We start from the raw sequence: 15,427 nt of genomic DNA on the forward strand, positions 1-15,427 counted from the left end.
ATATACAGAATTGCTTTGTCACTGATGAAGTTTCTACTTTTATTACATTTTGGGATTTACTGTGTATCTCTACAATGGCTGAAGGTAATCAACATCTTTAAGAGGGCAGCTGTTATTGCTTTATCCTGTGTTTGCCATGTGTCTCTGTTGTATCAATATCCACACTATATGTAACATTCTTTTGTGGTTATGTGTCTCCCCCATAAACTATGAACACCACCAGATCAGAGACCAATTCTTTTTTTTTTTCTTATTTTTAATGTTTATTTATTTTGAGAGAGAACATGCAGGAGTAGGGGAGGGGCAGAGAGAGAGAGAGAGAGAGAGAGAGAGAGACTCCCAAGCAGGCTCCACACTGTCAGCACAGAATCCGATGTGGGGCTCGAACCCATGAACCGTTGAGATCAAGACCTGAGCTGAAATCAAGAGTAAAATAGATGCTCAACCATCTCAGCCACCCAGGTGCCCCTCTTTTTTTTTTTTAAGATTTTATTTTTAAGTAATATGCACCCAACATGGGGCTCGAACCTGCAACTCTGAGATGAAGAATTGCACACTCCACCCGACTGAGCCAGCCAGGCACTCCAGAGACCATTTCTAACTCACTTTTATAGCCTTGCTCCCTAGTGACTAACAGTGTAGGGTATATGCTGGGTGCTTTATAAATGCTTGTTGAATTATGAATGAATTGTCTAAGGACAAACCACCCTGAATGTGCCTGATCTCGTCTGATCTCAGAATTATGAATGAATTATTTTTTTTAATTTTGCTACTAAGGAATTTAATAAAGTATGCTACTATTGTCTTTTTTAAACATCTTACTATAATAAGTAATACACTAAGGTGAATCACAGAATCTTGTAGTAGTCTTACAGTCTCAGACATGTTAACCATAGTTATAGCTGGCTCCTTTGAAGGCATGTACATACTTTAACAGCTGTTTATGTTGACAGAGTTTATTTTCCCATTTACTAGGTGTGAGCATGAGACTTAAGTCCTCTTGGGCACTTAAGGCAGAATGAAAGCTTAGTTATTTCTATTTTCTTTGTTAGTCATTTATTCAGTTACCTTTGCCATGCCTTTCTCTACTCTGCCCCGCCACCCTGTGCCATTAGGTTATTTATTTGTAAGACAGCAAACATGAATTAATTGGATTAAATCACATCTTGATTCTTCATACATAGAAACCTGTCGATGGGAAAAAATGGTCTAGTTCTGACTGGACATTGGATCCTCAAGAACTGGCAAGTAAGTTTAACTCCAAAACCAAAGCGATTATACTGAATACTCCACATAACCCCATTGGCAAGGTGAGTCTTTGATCTCTTTATACAGTCTTCTGACCTATCATTGTCTCACATGTTGAATCATAATTGGCTGTGCTCTTTTGTTTTCTTTAATACATATAGGTATATACCAAAGAAGAACTCCAAGTAATTGCTGACCTTTGCATCAAATATGACACACTCTGCATCAGTGATGAGGTTTATGAATGGCTTGTATATACTGGAAATAAACATGTAAAAATAGGTACTGATTATTACATAGAGTCACAAATCTAAATGTGTTTGGGCACATGTGGAACAACTGATTGGAAGGGATCCCAGAACAGCTTTAAAATAGTCCTTGAAATGGGTATCGGTCTGTGTGAGCACTTAAATGGGATTTGGATAAATGATGCTTGAGTGAATTAATACACAGACTGAAAGACAAGCAGTACAAACTTTGGGGAAGAGATTTTTGGATCATACTATAAGGGTATGAAACCAGAGAAGTTATACTTTTGCCCATATCGTTGGCTTTTTATCAAGAATGCATCTATTACATGGTACATAAGATACAGGGAGCTTACTTGTTCCCAAGTTGGACTGTCTCTGCTGAGCAAGTTGCCAAAATGCCAAGTCGACAGGAGAAAATTGCAGGGCGAGTAAGCTATTGCTGCTTGGCTCTTGCCTGAGGTTTCATCATTACTACCCTGCCATCTCCCAAGACACCCTGCCTCGGTGTCTTCTGGGGTTATCTAAACTGATATCAACCATAAGACTATATGCTGGGTTGCAGCCTTTGGGTCTGTACATTTGCCCTTTTTATGCCTGGAAACACTTTTCCCCCAAATATCCACATGGCTCAATCTCCCCCAGGGCTTTATTCAGATACCAGTTTTTATGGCCACATTTAAGATAGTTATAAGTCTTTCTTCCAGAATTTGCTTTGCTTTATTTTTTTTGTTGTTGTGTTTTGTTTTTTCTATTATAATAATATATATAGTTTACTTCTATATAGTTTACTTCTAACCTGCTGGAACATAGGATATTTGTTTGTTTTAGTGACTTCTGAATGTGCAGTTTCTAGGATAGGATCTTGCACGTGTTAGGTAATCAGAAAGTAATTGATGAAGAAATGAATAGGAAATATGAAGGAGATAAGGGAAGAAAAACTGAAATCACTGTGGCAGATATCAATAAATAAATTAGTGCGCTTGTATATAAATAGTTGTTTCATATATCATAATTATCCCTGTGGTACGTTTTAAAGTGTAGAAATATGGAGGACAAAGCAGCTGCTTGAGAAGATCAACAGAGGAGTGGGCAAAAGATGGAATTTGTTAAGCAGAGAGGTACAAATAAAATTCCTATCAGGGGGCACCTGGGGGGCTCAGTCAGTTAAGCGTCTGACTTCAGCTCAGGTCATGATCTCACAGTTTGTGAGTTCAAGCCCCGCATCAGGCTCTGTGCTGACAGCTTAGAGCCTGGAGCCTGCTTCAAATTCTGTGTCTCCCTCTCGCTCTGCTCCTCCCCCCCTCATGCTCTGTCTCTCTCTCCTTCAAAAAATAAAAATTAAAAATTAAAAACATTAAAATTCCTATCAGATAAACTAATGTGGACTGAGGCAAGAAGGCATAACAGATCAAGATATACTTAAGATTAGGGCAAGTGGTTTATAAGGATATGTTATAACAGTCACAGATGATAATGGAAAAGTAGAGTAATTCTGACAATCTTGATTATGAGAACAAAGTTTAAACTTGTTGAGGAGGTAAGTGGTTCTGAAACTCAATGTTAGCATAGAGCACCTTGAAGCCACAATGTTCACATTGTAGAGATATGTTGCCTTCCATCCTGAAACGAGAAGCAATTTTCTTAATAGAAACTTAATAATTAGAAGGAGTCAATATAAAAATCCCGGTTGTGTGCATATTTGTACAAAGAGCCATTGATACAGACATATCAGAGTTTTTCTGATTTTGCCTCTCACTAAATGTTCATTTGTTTCACTGTTGGTAGCATACACTATCAGATAAATGGTAGTACTTCAGGTGCTTGAGAAAATTTCATGGAGGAAAACTTAAAGTTGATTAAAAAAAAAATTCTACACATTAATTTGATCACCAAAGTTCCAGTGAAGCATAATTTGAGAACTACTGCAGGAGGTGTACCAAGACAAGGGAATGGGTTCCTTGATTTGATTTGTTTTATAAGGTAAGAACCAGTTACAGGCGAGGACCTGAAGTGAGTTAGATGCCCTAGCAGTGGAGTTGACACAAGTGGGCTATTTAGAAGTCAACAATAGGGCAGAGTATAGCATCTGAAGGTGGGAAGGGAACCAGCCAGTGGGTTCTGAAATCTCTGGCCCAGCCCCTTCAGCAGTGGTGAGGCCTGTAAGCAGAGGTGGATGTGTACAGAGGAGGGGCAGCTCTGTGGGGAGTAAGGAATATTCCTGCCTCTCATGCTTTCTTTAGTCTTGCTAAGTTTCAGTCTCTATGAGGCCTAGAAGAGAAGATGTCTGGAGACAAGTAGAATTATAGGCCTGACAATTAGGATCAAATCATGAGGGGAAAGGGTTTTGGCAGTCATCAAAATTTTGTTGGTGGTGGAACCCATGGAAGAGAATTTTCTCAGGGAGAATTAATAAACAGAGAAGGCAGCCAGAGATGTGCAAGGCACGGTGCCTCAACATAGCAAACTGCTGTTTCATGTCAAAATTGCATCAGAGTTCACCTTCGTTCACCCTTTTTGTTGATGACCTCTGTTTCAGATCATTGAACTATTCCCAGTTGAAAATCAGGTCAACATAGACAAATAATTATTTTTTGTAATTAAAAAAAAATGTTTAAGTTCATTTATTCTGAGAGAGATTGGGGGATAGGCGGAGAGAGAGAGAAAAAGAGAGAATCCCAAGCAGGCTCCGTGTTGTCAGTGCAGAGCCTGATGCGGGGCTTGAACTCACAAACCATGAGATCATCACTTGAGCTGAAGTCGGACATTTAACCAACTGAACTACCCAGGCACCCCTTTTTTGTAATTTTTAACAATTAAACAGAGGAATAGGCATCTAGCTAATTAATAAATATAATTTTGTACTCAACACATATTCATTTCTAAGTGATAATGTCTCAAATCCTTAGAGTTTTAGTTAACTAAGTTCAGCAATATTTTTCAATAGATAACTTTAAATGATCTTGAGTTATTGTTTAAACCTTTATTATATTGTTTAAACCTCATATAAGCCCTTCGTAGTAAAAGTGTAACACATATTACTTGCTAAAGATATCAAGACCTATATATTTAAAAAAATATATATGTTTAATCTTTATTTTTGAGAGAGAGAGAGAGAGATACAGAGTGTGAGTGGGAGAGGAACAGAGAAGGAGACACAGAATCTGAAGTTGGACGCTTAACTGACTGAGCCACCCAGGTGCCCCAAGACCTGTATTTTTAACTCAGATATTTTAGTTGTTATAACAGCCCATAAAGTTAAAACAAGAAAAAAAATGAATTCACTATTTCATTATTTAGGGAGTGGTTTGGTTCCATGAAAACTTAGGTATTCTATCAAATATGAATACACGAAAGATGCAAAGTGACTATTCCATTAATCTGCAGAGTGTGATAGTAGTTCTTTAATATAACACAATAAAGCTTTCCAGCCATACATCGTGAATTAGCATCACCCTCATGCTTTCACTGAGGCCATTTTCCCTGGGGTAGCACTCTTCCTTCTGTCTATAATCTTTATCTGACTTCTGTTGAAGCCTAAGCCACCTGTAAATAACTGTTATTGCTGCTGCAGCTGATTTAAGGACCACGGGTCATAAATGAGAAGTACAATGACCACTTGCCTTTCAGATACAAATGCAACCTAAGCTTAATACTAGATATCAGTTTTCCTTTTTACTTTTATTTATGCCTGTAAGTAATCTCTACGACCACCATGGGGCTTGAACTCAACCCTGAGACCAAGATTCACATGCCAGCCAGCCAGCCAGCCAGGTGCCCCTAGGTTGTGTTTTGTAAGTAATCACTATGTCCAGCATGGAGCTTGAACTCACAACCCTCAGATCAAGAGTGGCATGCTCTACCAACTGAGCCAGCCAGGCACTCCTAGGTACCATTTTTTAAAAATGATCAGACATGCAAAGATTTTTTTTTCTTCTAGATTCACACACAGTGTTGTGGTCTTCTGTTCTACCTGTTTGCTTTAATTTCTGTGGCTCCCCAAGTCTCGGAGAGGATATGAACATCCAGATGTTTTAAAAAAATTCCTTAGGGCCCTTTTTAATGAAGTAGTAGAATTTGTTCTTGGATCAGATTCTTGATTCAAATGATGTCTCTGCATTTCTGTAAAATGACATGTCAGTCAACAGAGAAACCTCTCTTCCATAAAAAAAAAGATATTAATACATTTATATTGATGTACTAATCTTTTGGCATTTAGACAAATAATATAAAATTCCTTGTAAGTTATTCAGTTGATTAGCTTACTGCTTGAAAAAAGACATCCATTTTTTAAAATGGCTAAAATAGCCATCAAAATTGCTTAGCTGTTTTCAAAAAAATATTATACCAAAACTATTACATTGATGTTTTGTGAATGAAACCTACATTTGACATGTGGGTGGTTTTGATTTCCTTTGGATATAACTTAAGAAAACATGTTAGGATTGTATTCGTTTCTCTGGGTAATTCTTAATTTCAAAGAATTTATTTCTGATTTTCATGTTTATTTATTTGTGAGAGAGAGAGACAGAGCACAAGCAGGGGAGGAGCAGAGAAAGAGAGCGAAACACAGAATCTGAAACAGGCTCCAGGCTCTGAGCTTTCAGCACAGAGCCTGACGCAGGGCTGGAACTCGGGAATGGTGAGATCATGACCTGAGCAGAAGACAGATGCTTAACCGACAGAGCCACTCAGATGCCCCTTAAAGAACTTATTTCTAAATATTGTGTTTACTGATAGACTTTCCGGGTTTTGGATACATATTATTACTTTAAAAGAGGTGATACTCTGCATTATACATAGTTTAGATTTTCTCTGGTCAAATAGGAAAGTGGGACATGTGTCATGGTATTCTTTTGGAATACTAGAACTGTTTCAAAACTTGAAATGATAGGATATTTATATCAAATGTTAGAATATTCTTTCTTTGAATTCTCTAAATATTTTCTTTATTTATTATTTTTGGGTTTTGTTTTACTCCACAGAGAATACAATTATAACATCCTGATTTATGTAGTTTTCCTACCTTTACAGATATTGGCAGGTATTTCACAATGGACTGATTATGTATGAATTTCCATTTTGGAAATTTCTTTAGCTACCTTACATTTTAGTAGCCACTTGTATATGAGAAGATTAAGGAAACAGTAGCTTAGATCACACAGAAATGGCTATTTGTTTTCTCTTTATGTATACCAACACTCTTAGAACAATACAAGAGTATCTACTGTACCTCTGAAAAACAAGTGAAAAACTCATGGGATTGCATGTGAAGAACTTAACATCTAAACTACTTGAGGAATACAAAGAGCAGCATAGGGGGACGCCTGGGTGGCTCAGTTGGTCAAGCACTGACTTTGGCCCAGGTCATGATCTTATGGTTCATGAGTTCAAGCCCCACGTCAAGCTCTGTGCTGACAGCTCAGAGCCTGGAGCCTGCTTCCAATTCTGTGTCTCCCTCTCTCTCTCCCCCTTTTCTGCTCGTGCGCTCTCTCTAAAAGATAAATAAACATTAAAAAAAGGGAACAAAGAGCAGCATAGGTAGCACTCTCCGAAGATTAACAAGGGAATAATTTACCAATTTGGGGCAGAATTCACAAGCTCCTGCATTTTATACCTGTATGATTTTACCTGCATTCTCTTTGCCCCAAATACCTTTCCTCCCCTTCTCTGACTGGCAGAAGTCTACATGGTCTTCCATGTCTCAGCTTAAGCTTTACTGGCTGCAGAAAGCTACCCCTAACACCTTCTGTCCTTGCATGATACTCCATGCCGCTTACTATTACAGCACTTACACACTGTATATGACTGTTGTTTTACTTTTCTCCCATCCCCGCTAGACCATAAGCTCTTCAAAGATAGGATGTGCTTTTTTCTCATCTTTGTTTCTTTTAGACATGGCTTAGTCCCTGGGACCTGGTCATTGGTAATAAATGTTTGATAAGCAAATGAGTATGTGAATGAATGATTTTATTAAAGATGTCAATCACTTGAAAACGTTTACACCGTCATTTCTCATTATTTGTGGAATCCATATTTGTGAATCACCTACTCGCAGAAATCTATTTGTAACTTCAAAGTCAATACTCACAGCGCTTCATTCACAGACGTGCCAAGAGGGGCAAAAAATTTGAGTCACCTAATATGTGTATTCTCAGTTGAGGTCAACAAGGCAACACTTTGCCTTATTTCAGCTTATAGTATAAACAAGTGCCCTTTTCATGGTGATTTTGTTGTTTAAAATAGACCCCGTAGCATAGTGCTGAAGTGCTGGCTGATGTTTTGAAGTATAAGAAGACTGTGGTGTGCATTATGGAGAGAATAAGTATGCCAAATAAACTCCATTCAGACAAGTTCTAGGGCTATTGGCCACGGAGATATTAAGGGGTGATACCTAAAAGGTATGGGCTTTTGGGGTGAAAAAATGTTCTAAAACTGGTTGCCCAGCTCTGCAGATATACTAAAAACCATTGAATTAGACAATTTAAATAAGTAAATTTTAGTGGGATATATATCTTAAAATTGTTAGCAAAACACACATGCACACATGCATCGCGGGGCCCTACCCCCAGAGTTGCTGATTGAGGAGATCTGAGATATGGTCCAATAGTTTGCCTTCCTCACAAGTTCCCCATTGATATTGCTAGTACTGGTGTGAGAACCACATTTTAAGAAACATTGTCTTAGGAATCCTGTAGAGGTAGACTCGGAAAAGGGGCAGAGTAGAGGTGAGTCAACAATGGTCAGGACCACAATCAAAATGGTGCCACAGGAAGAGTGCAGTATTAGTGAATGCACAGCTACCACTGACACTGAGCACCAGGTGCCACGCCACGACTGTGCAACCACTGCCCAGAACGCTGCCTACTGACACCTCTGCCACTTCTGACCCTGGAAGTGATTTTGCTAGTTAACATTATTTAATCTATCACATACTATACAGTATTTTTAAGCACTGTGACATTTTCAACTATGTTTGGCTTAAAGTTACATTATATTTTAAAAACCTGCTGAAATAGGAGCGTCTAGGTGGCTCAGTTGGTTAAGCATCCAACTTTGGCTCAGGTCATGGTCTCACAGTTCATGAGTTCGAGTCCCGCATTGGGCTCTGTGCTGACAGCTCGGAGCCTGGAGCCTACTTCAGATTCTGTGTCTCCCTCTCTCTCTGGCCCTTTCCCTCTCAAGCTCTGTCTCTCTCTCTCTCAAAAAATAAACATTAAAAAATTAAAAAACCTACTGAAATATACCGACTGCATTATACTACATTTATGTTTTTAAGTTATACTGAATGTAGATTGATTGGAAAGCAATTATTTAACCTTTTTTTTTTCTTCTTCCGGTTTAGCTACTTTTCCAGGTATGTGGGAGAGAACAATAACGATAGGAAGTGCCGGAAAGACTTTCAGTGTAACTGGCTGGAAGGTAAGATGCAAAAGAATAATTGCTTGAAAACAGACACATATTTTACTTCTTGCAGAGAGAGAGAGAGAGAGAGTGTGTGTAAGTGTGTGTGTGTGTGTGCGTGTGTGTGTTAAATGCATATATGTTCAGTTTTCCCAGGTTTTTGTACTTACTGACCTTTTGTTTACTCATTCAGCTTTCCTGTTGACCTTTCTCCTTTTTGAGACCTAATCATTTCTTTCTTTTTTTTTTAAGTTTTTTAAAATTTTATTTAAAGTCTAGTTAGTTAATATACAGTGTAATATTAGTTTCAGGTATAGAATTTAGTGATTCATCACTTCATTACTATACCCAGTGCTCATCACAGATGCCCTCTTAAATCCCCATCACCTATTTACCCCATCCCCCCACACCTCCACTCCCGTCCACTAACACTCTGTTTGTTCTCTCTAGCTACACATCCATTTCTTGGGTTTGTCTCTCTCTCTCTCTGTCTCTCTTTTTTTCCTTTGCTCATTTGTTTTGTTTCTTAAATTCCACAAATGAGTGAAATCACATGGTATTTGCCTTTCTCTGACTTATTTCACTTAGCATAATACTCTGTAGCTCCATCCATGTTATTGCAAATGGCAGAAAAATAGTCATTTTTCATTTTATAAGTAACCAACCAATGGCACTCTTCTTTGCAAAGAATGTTCAGATTATTGCAGATTAATAAAAAAGGAGGAAAAATATAATACATAATAATAGCTAATATTTTGGCACTTACTATGTGCCAGGTTCTAAGTGCTTTACACATACTCATTCTCATAATGGCATTATGAAGTGAGTATAATTTATTATCCTCATTTTATAGATAATAAAACTAGTAAGAGAAGTTAAGTAAGTTGCCTGAGGTTATACTGCTAATAAACTCAAGCCAGCCAGGCAATCCAGCTTCAGAATTTATGTACTTAAGCACTGCACTATGTAATACATTAACAATTCACCCAGTTGAAGCTTGATTATCTTCCAACCAGCCCTATCCTGAACATGGCAAGAAGCAAGGAGTATCAAAAATGGGGCCTGCAGAACCAAATTATGGAAGAGTCCCTTAGGCCCTCATTCAGAGTTACTTTTATCTAATTCAAATAAGCTTTGTTATGAGTTTTTAGACCTTCAGAAGTAGCGAATTAGAAAAGAAAAGGGTTATAATGATTGTGGGCACTATTTACCTTCTGAAGACAGAGTTTAGTGACTCCAGTGGGAAACTTTCCCACAGAACAGTGTTGCAATGATGAGCAAATACTAATAATTACACTACTTTCATAGAGTGAACATTTTAGAATTACATATGTTTAATAATTACATTAAGCTGAGCTACTCTATCAGATTTAATACATACAGTTAGATTCACTTTCTGAAATCTGCTTTTCTTTTTTTCCTTTTTCAGCTTGGCTGGTCCATTGGTCCTAATCATTTGATAAAACATTTACAGACAGTTCAACAAAACACTGTTTATACTTGTGCTACACCTTTACAGGTAGGTGTTAGAGTAACTTGGGGTTGAAGCATGGTCTTTTGGTGAAGGTGTTACTAGAATGGTTTTTTGGTTTGTTTGTTTAAAATCATTGAGTTTTAGCTTTGAACACTGGTGGGATTGCAAAGTAGAACAGACTCTGTGAAGGACAGTGACAACACCAAGCAAAATTATAGATGTGCATGTGCTCCAAAACAGGAATCCATCTTCTGGGAGTTTACTCTGTTGCTATTATCTGTATACATGAGAAGCAAGAAGCTCTGTATGTGCGTGGCCATTCATTGCAGAAGATAGGGGATACACATTATCCATCCACTGGCAATTAAATAAACCATGGTCTAGCCAAACATTTAAATATTATCTGAGTTTTGCATTAGTTTCCCATTTCTCTGTGACAAATTACCACAAACTTAGTGACTTAAAACAACACAAATTTTTAATCTTACAGTTCCGGAGGTCAACAGTCTGAAATGGGTCTTACAGGGCTAAAAACAAGGTGTCTCCATACTGGTGTTCCTTCTGCAGGTTGTAAGGGCGTATTCGTTGCTTGTCTTTTCCATATTCTAGGGGCTACTCACATTCCTTGGCTTGAGGTCACATAACTCTAACATGATTCTGACTCTCCTGCTACCTTTTTTCCCATACAAGGATCCTTATGATTGTATTAGGCCCATGAATAATCCAAGATAATCTCTGCATTTTGAGATCCTTAATTTAAACCTCATTTGCAAAGTTTATTTTACTATGTAGAGTAACATATTTATAGGTTCTGGGTTTTAACACCTAGACCCCTTTGGGGTCCATTATTCTGTCTGTCACCATGACTATTTAAAAATGAAAAGAAAGGAAAGAGAGAGGGAAAGAAGGAGGAAGCTGTATAATTATCGATATGGAAAGATTTCCAGAATATACTATAAGGTTAAAAGAGCAACATACAGAGTAGTGTGTATTTGTGCTATATCCTGTATAAGAAAGGGAGAAACCATACACTTTTATTTTCTTAAAGGATATCTGGAAGGATCTGTAAGAGGCTACTAAAAGTGGCTTTTGTATGGGTATGAGGAATAGGCGATATGAATAGATAGGGATAGGGGTGGGTACAAGACTTTTTAATGTATATCTTTTTTATATTGTTTCTGTGTTTTTTTTTAAATAAATTATAAAACAGGGATATGTGTACCATCATTCCGTGAATAATCAGATCACTGAAAAAAATATCTTTTTCTGGAAGGCTGTTAGAAGGCTGAAAGATTGAAATGTGTGGCTATAGTAAGTTTACTTTTTTTGCTTCCTGCCAAAAATATCTACTGAATGAGACAAAATTTTGTTTTAAAATTCTCTTTCCTGTGACTCTCTAAAGCAGTGTCATAATAAAGGTTAGTTTTGACTTCTGGTTTTATACATATTAAACTCATTTCATCCACTCAAAATCAATCCATTCACTTATTCAACAAATATTTGCTAGTAGAAGAAATACAGCATAAAGAAATTCTTCCCTTATTGAGCTTACAGCCTATTGGGAGTATGCAGATAATAAAGAAGAACATTTTATTAAAAAAATTTTTATATATAATTTATTGTCAAATTGGTTTCCATACAACACCAGTGCTCATCCCAACAGGTGCCCTCCTCAATGCCCATCATCCACTTTCCCCTCTCCCCCACCCCCCATCAACCCTCGGTATGTTCTCAGTATTTAAGAGTCCCTTACAGTTTGCCTCCTTCCCTCTCTGTAACTTTTTTTCCCCCTTCCCCTCCCCTCTGGTCTTCTATTAAGTTTCTCAGGATCCACGTATAAGTGAAAACATATGGTATCTGTCTTTCTCTGCCTGAATTATTTCACTTAGCATAACACTCTCCAGTTCCATCCACGTTGCTACAAATGGCCAGATTTCATTCTTTCTCAATGCCAAGTAGTATTCCATTGTATATATAAACCACATCTTCTTTATCCATTCGTCAGCTGATGGACATTTAGGCTCTTACCATAATTTGGCTATTGTTGAAAGTTCTGCTATAAACATTGGGGTACAAGTGCCCCTGTGCATCAGTACTCCTGTATCCCTTGGGTAAATTCCTAGCAGTGCTATTGCTGGGTCATAGGGTAGATCTATTTTTAATTTTTTGAGGAACCTCCACACTGTTTTCCAGAGTGGCTGCACCAGTTTGCATTCCCACCAGCAGTGCAAGAGGGTTCCCGTTTCTCCATATCCTCTCCAGCATCTATAGTCTCCTGATTTGTTCATTTTAGCCACTCTGACCGGTGTGAGGTGGTATCTCAGTGTGGTTTTGATTTGTATTTCCCTGATGAGGGGTGATGTTGAGCATCTTTTCATGTGCCTGTTGGCCATCTGGATGTCTTCTTTAGAAAAGTGTCTGTCCTGTCTTCTGCCCATTTCTTCACTGGATTATTTGTTTTTTGGGTGTGGAGTTTGGTGAATTCTTTATAGATTTTGGATACTAGCCCTTTATCCGATATGTCACTTGCAAATATCTTTTCCCATCCCATCGGTTGCCTTTTAGTTTTGTTGATTGTTTCCTTTACAGTGCAGAAGATTTTTATCTTGATGAGGTGCCAATAGTTCATTTTTCCTTTAATTCCCTTGCCCTTGGAGATGTGTCAAGTAAGAAATTGCAGCAGCTGAGGTCAGAGGGGGTTTTTCCTGCTTTCTCTTCTAGGGTTTTGATGGTTTCCTGTCTCACATTCAGGTTCTTCATCCATTTTGAGTTTATTTTTGTGAATGGTGTAAGAAATTGGTCTAGTTTTTTTTCTTCTGCATGTTGCCTACTGGGAGTATGCAGATAATAAAGAAGAAAAAATTTTATTAAAAAAATTTTTTTTAATGTTTATTTACTTTTGAGAGAGAGAGACAGACAGACAGAGGTGGGAGCAGGGTAGGGGCAGAGAGAGAGGAAGTTGCAGAATCTCAAGTAGGCTCCAGGCTCTGAGCTGTCAGCACAGAGCCCAATGCAAGGCTCAGACTCAGGGACTGCGAGATCATGGCCTGAGCCAAAGTCAGACGCTTAACCAACTGAGCCACCCAGGTGCCCCAAGAAGTAAATATTTTAATAATATGTCAGATGTTGATAGATACAACAGAGAAAATTAAAGCAAGTAAGAGGAAGGATATAAAGTGTTAAGGGGAAAATATACAGTGTTAAATGGAGTAATCTTTGAAAGTCTCACTGAGAAGGGGTCATTTGAGCTACAAACTGAAGGTTAAGTAGCCAAATAGTTACCTAGAGAAGAACCTTCCAGACTGCGAGAACAAGTGCAAAGGCCCTGGGGTAGGTATTCTGGCTGTCATACTTGTATCAGTGAAAAACATGAGACTGGGATCAGATGATCAAAGGACAAGAGTAGGAGGAACAAAAGGAGCCAGATCAAGTAAGGCCATGTTTATCACTGTCAAGGCTGAGTGAGATCGGAAGCCACTGGAGAGTTTGAGCACAAGGATTGCATCATCTAACTTGTGTCATCAAAGGGACTCTGGCTGCTTTATTGAATCAGAAGACTGTTGAAGTGAACCAAGAGAGAGACAGTAGTTGACTGAACCAATATAGGGATGGTGAAGTGGTGGAAGATGATTGGGTTCTGAATATATTTTGAAGGTAGAGCTGACTGTATTTGCCATTGGGTTACATGGTGGGGTAAGAGACAGAAAGAGTCCAGTATAATACTACAGTTAGGATCGATGTTTATGTCTCTTGAGCTTTGAATTTTCTAGGGCAATATCTCCTACCGTAGGGAGTGAATAAGTTGCTGAGGAAAAAGCAAGATTCAGCTAAGGATCTGGAACTTCTTTTTCTGAACCATCTGACCCTCCCTGTCAGCTAAGTGCCTGGTTTTTTTCCGTGTAGTCAGATAGCCATGTTTGGAAACTGGCCCATGCTTCCAGGGGGACCACAGATTCCTAGGCTGAAGCAGCGGATCCTCATTTATCCAAGATTTTTTTAGTACTATGAATTATCAATTCTTTTTTCCTGGTGGATTCTTTTGGCATGCAGTCTTCTCTGTCTCTCCATGTCATCTCTTGCCATGCTGTCTCTCTTGGTACTCTGCAGTCACACCAGATTGTGTTCTTCCAACAGAACAAATTATAGCCTGCCTTTTTCATGTATTGGTTTCCTCATCCCTTCTACATGCCCCCTCCAATAGATACTAACTAGAGTCTCCATAAAGGCAAGGACCATGTTTATCTTGTTTATCATTATATCCCCAGTGTTTTATCACAATGCCAATATTTAACATTGGTATTCAGTATATGATTACTGAGTGAATGAATTTATCCTTTAATTCTTTGAAAAAAAATTTTTTAATGTTTATTTATTTTGAGAGAGAGTGAGTGCATGCATGAGCGGAAGAGTGGCAGAGACAGGGAGAGAGAGAATCCCAAGCAGGCTTCTCACTGGCAGTGCAGAGATCAATTTGGGGCTCCATCCCATGAACCAGGAGATCATAACCTCAGCTGAACTCAAGAGGTGGACGCTTAACTGACTGAGCCACCCAGGCACCCCATCCTTTAATTCTTGATACCTCTCGGTTCTGATTAATTTTTTTTTTTAATTTAGCTACTTTGCTCTGCCCCTCTATCTCTTAATTATTCCCAGAGTCTTGATTATTTGCTTAGATGTCCTTGTTTGCTCTGAGAACTGATATTTCTTTTCTTTTTTCTTTTTTAAAGTTTATTTGTTTGTTTTGAGAGAGAGAGAACATGTGAGCAAGTAGGGGAGGGAAGAGAGGGGGAAAGAGAGAATCCAAAGCAGGCTCCATGCAGAGCCCCCAATAGGGGGCTCAGTCTTGCAAACTGTGAGATCATGACCTGAGAAGAAATCAAGTTGGACTCTTAACTGACTGAGCCACCCAGACACCCCTGAGAACTGGTATTTCTAAGGGGTTTCAGTTCACACTCACCTACCAAGCTTCTGTCCTCCTGCTTGTACAGATCCTTGTTCTTTATGTGTGTCCAGATTCAGATTTGTTTACCTTTTCCTGACTTGTTGCCTTCTC

At 38.4% G+C, this 15,427-nt stretch overlaps 1 protein-coding gene across 2 annotated transcripts in view; it reads left to right on the forward strand.

The window, feature by feature from the left end:
- KYAT3 (kynurenine aminotransferase 3) overlaps positions 1-15,427 on the forward strand; it is a 72,278-nt gene that overhangs the window by 44,984 nt on the left and 11,867 nt on the right. For both annotated transcript variants that reach the window (XM_047871112.1, XM_047871113.1), the window contains exons 7-10: positions 1,185-1,310; positions 1,410-1,530; positions 8,842-8,918; positions 10,330-10,419. In XM_047871112.1, the coding sequence (XP_047727068.1) occupies positions 1,185-1,310; positions 1,410-1,530; positions 8,842-8,918; positions 10,330-10,419 (414 nt within the window). The remainder of the gene's footprint in view (positions 1-1,184; positions 1,311-1,409; positions 1,531-8,841; positions 8,919-10,329; positions 10,420-15,427) is intronic.

Source organism: Prionailurus viverrinus, chromosome C1, assembly GCF_022837055.1.
Source record: "Prionailurus viverrinus isolate Anna chromosome C1, UM_Priviv_1.0, whole genome shotgun sequence".
Classification (NCBI taxonomy): domain Eukaryota; kingdom Metazoa; phylum Chordata; class Mammalia; order Carnivora; family Felidae; genus Prionailurus; species Prionailurus viverrinus.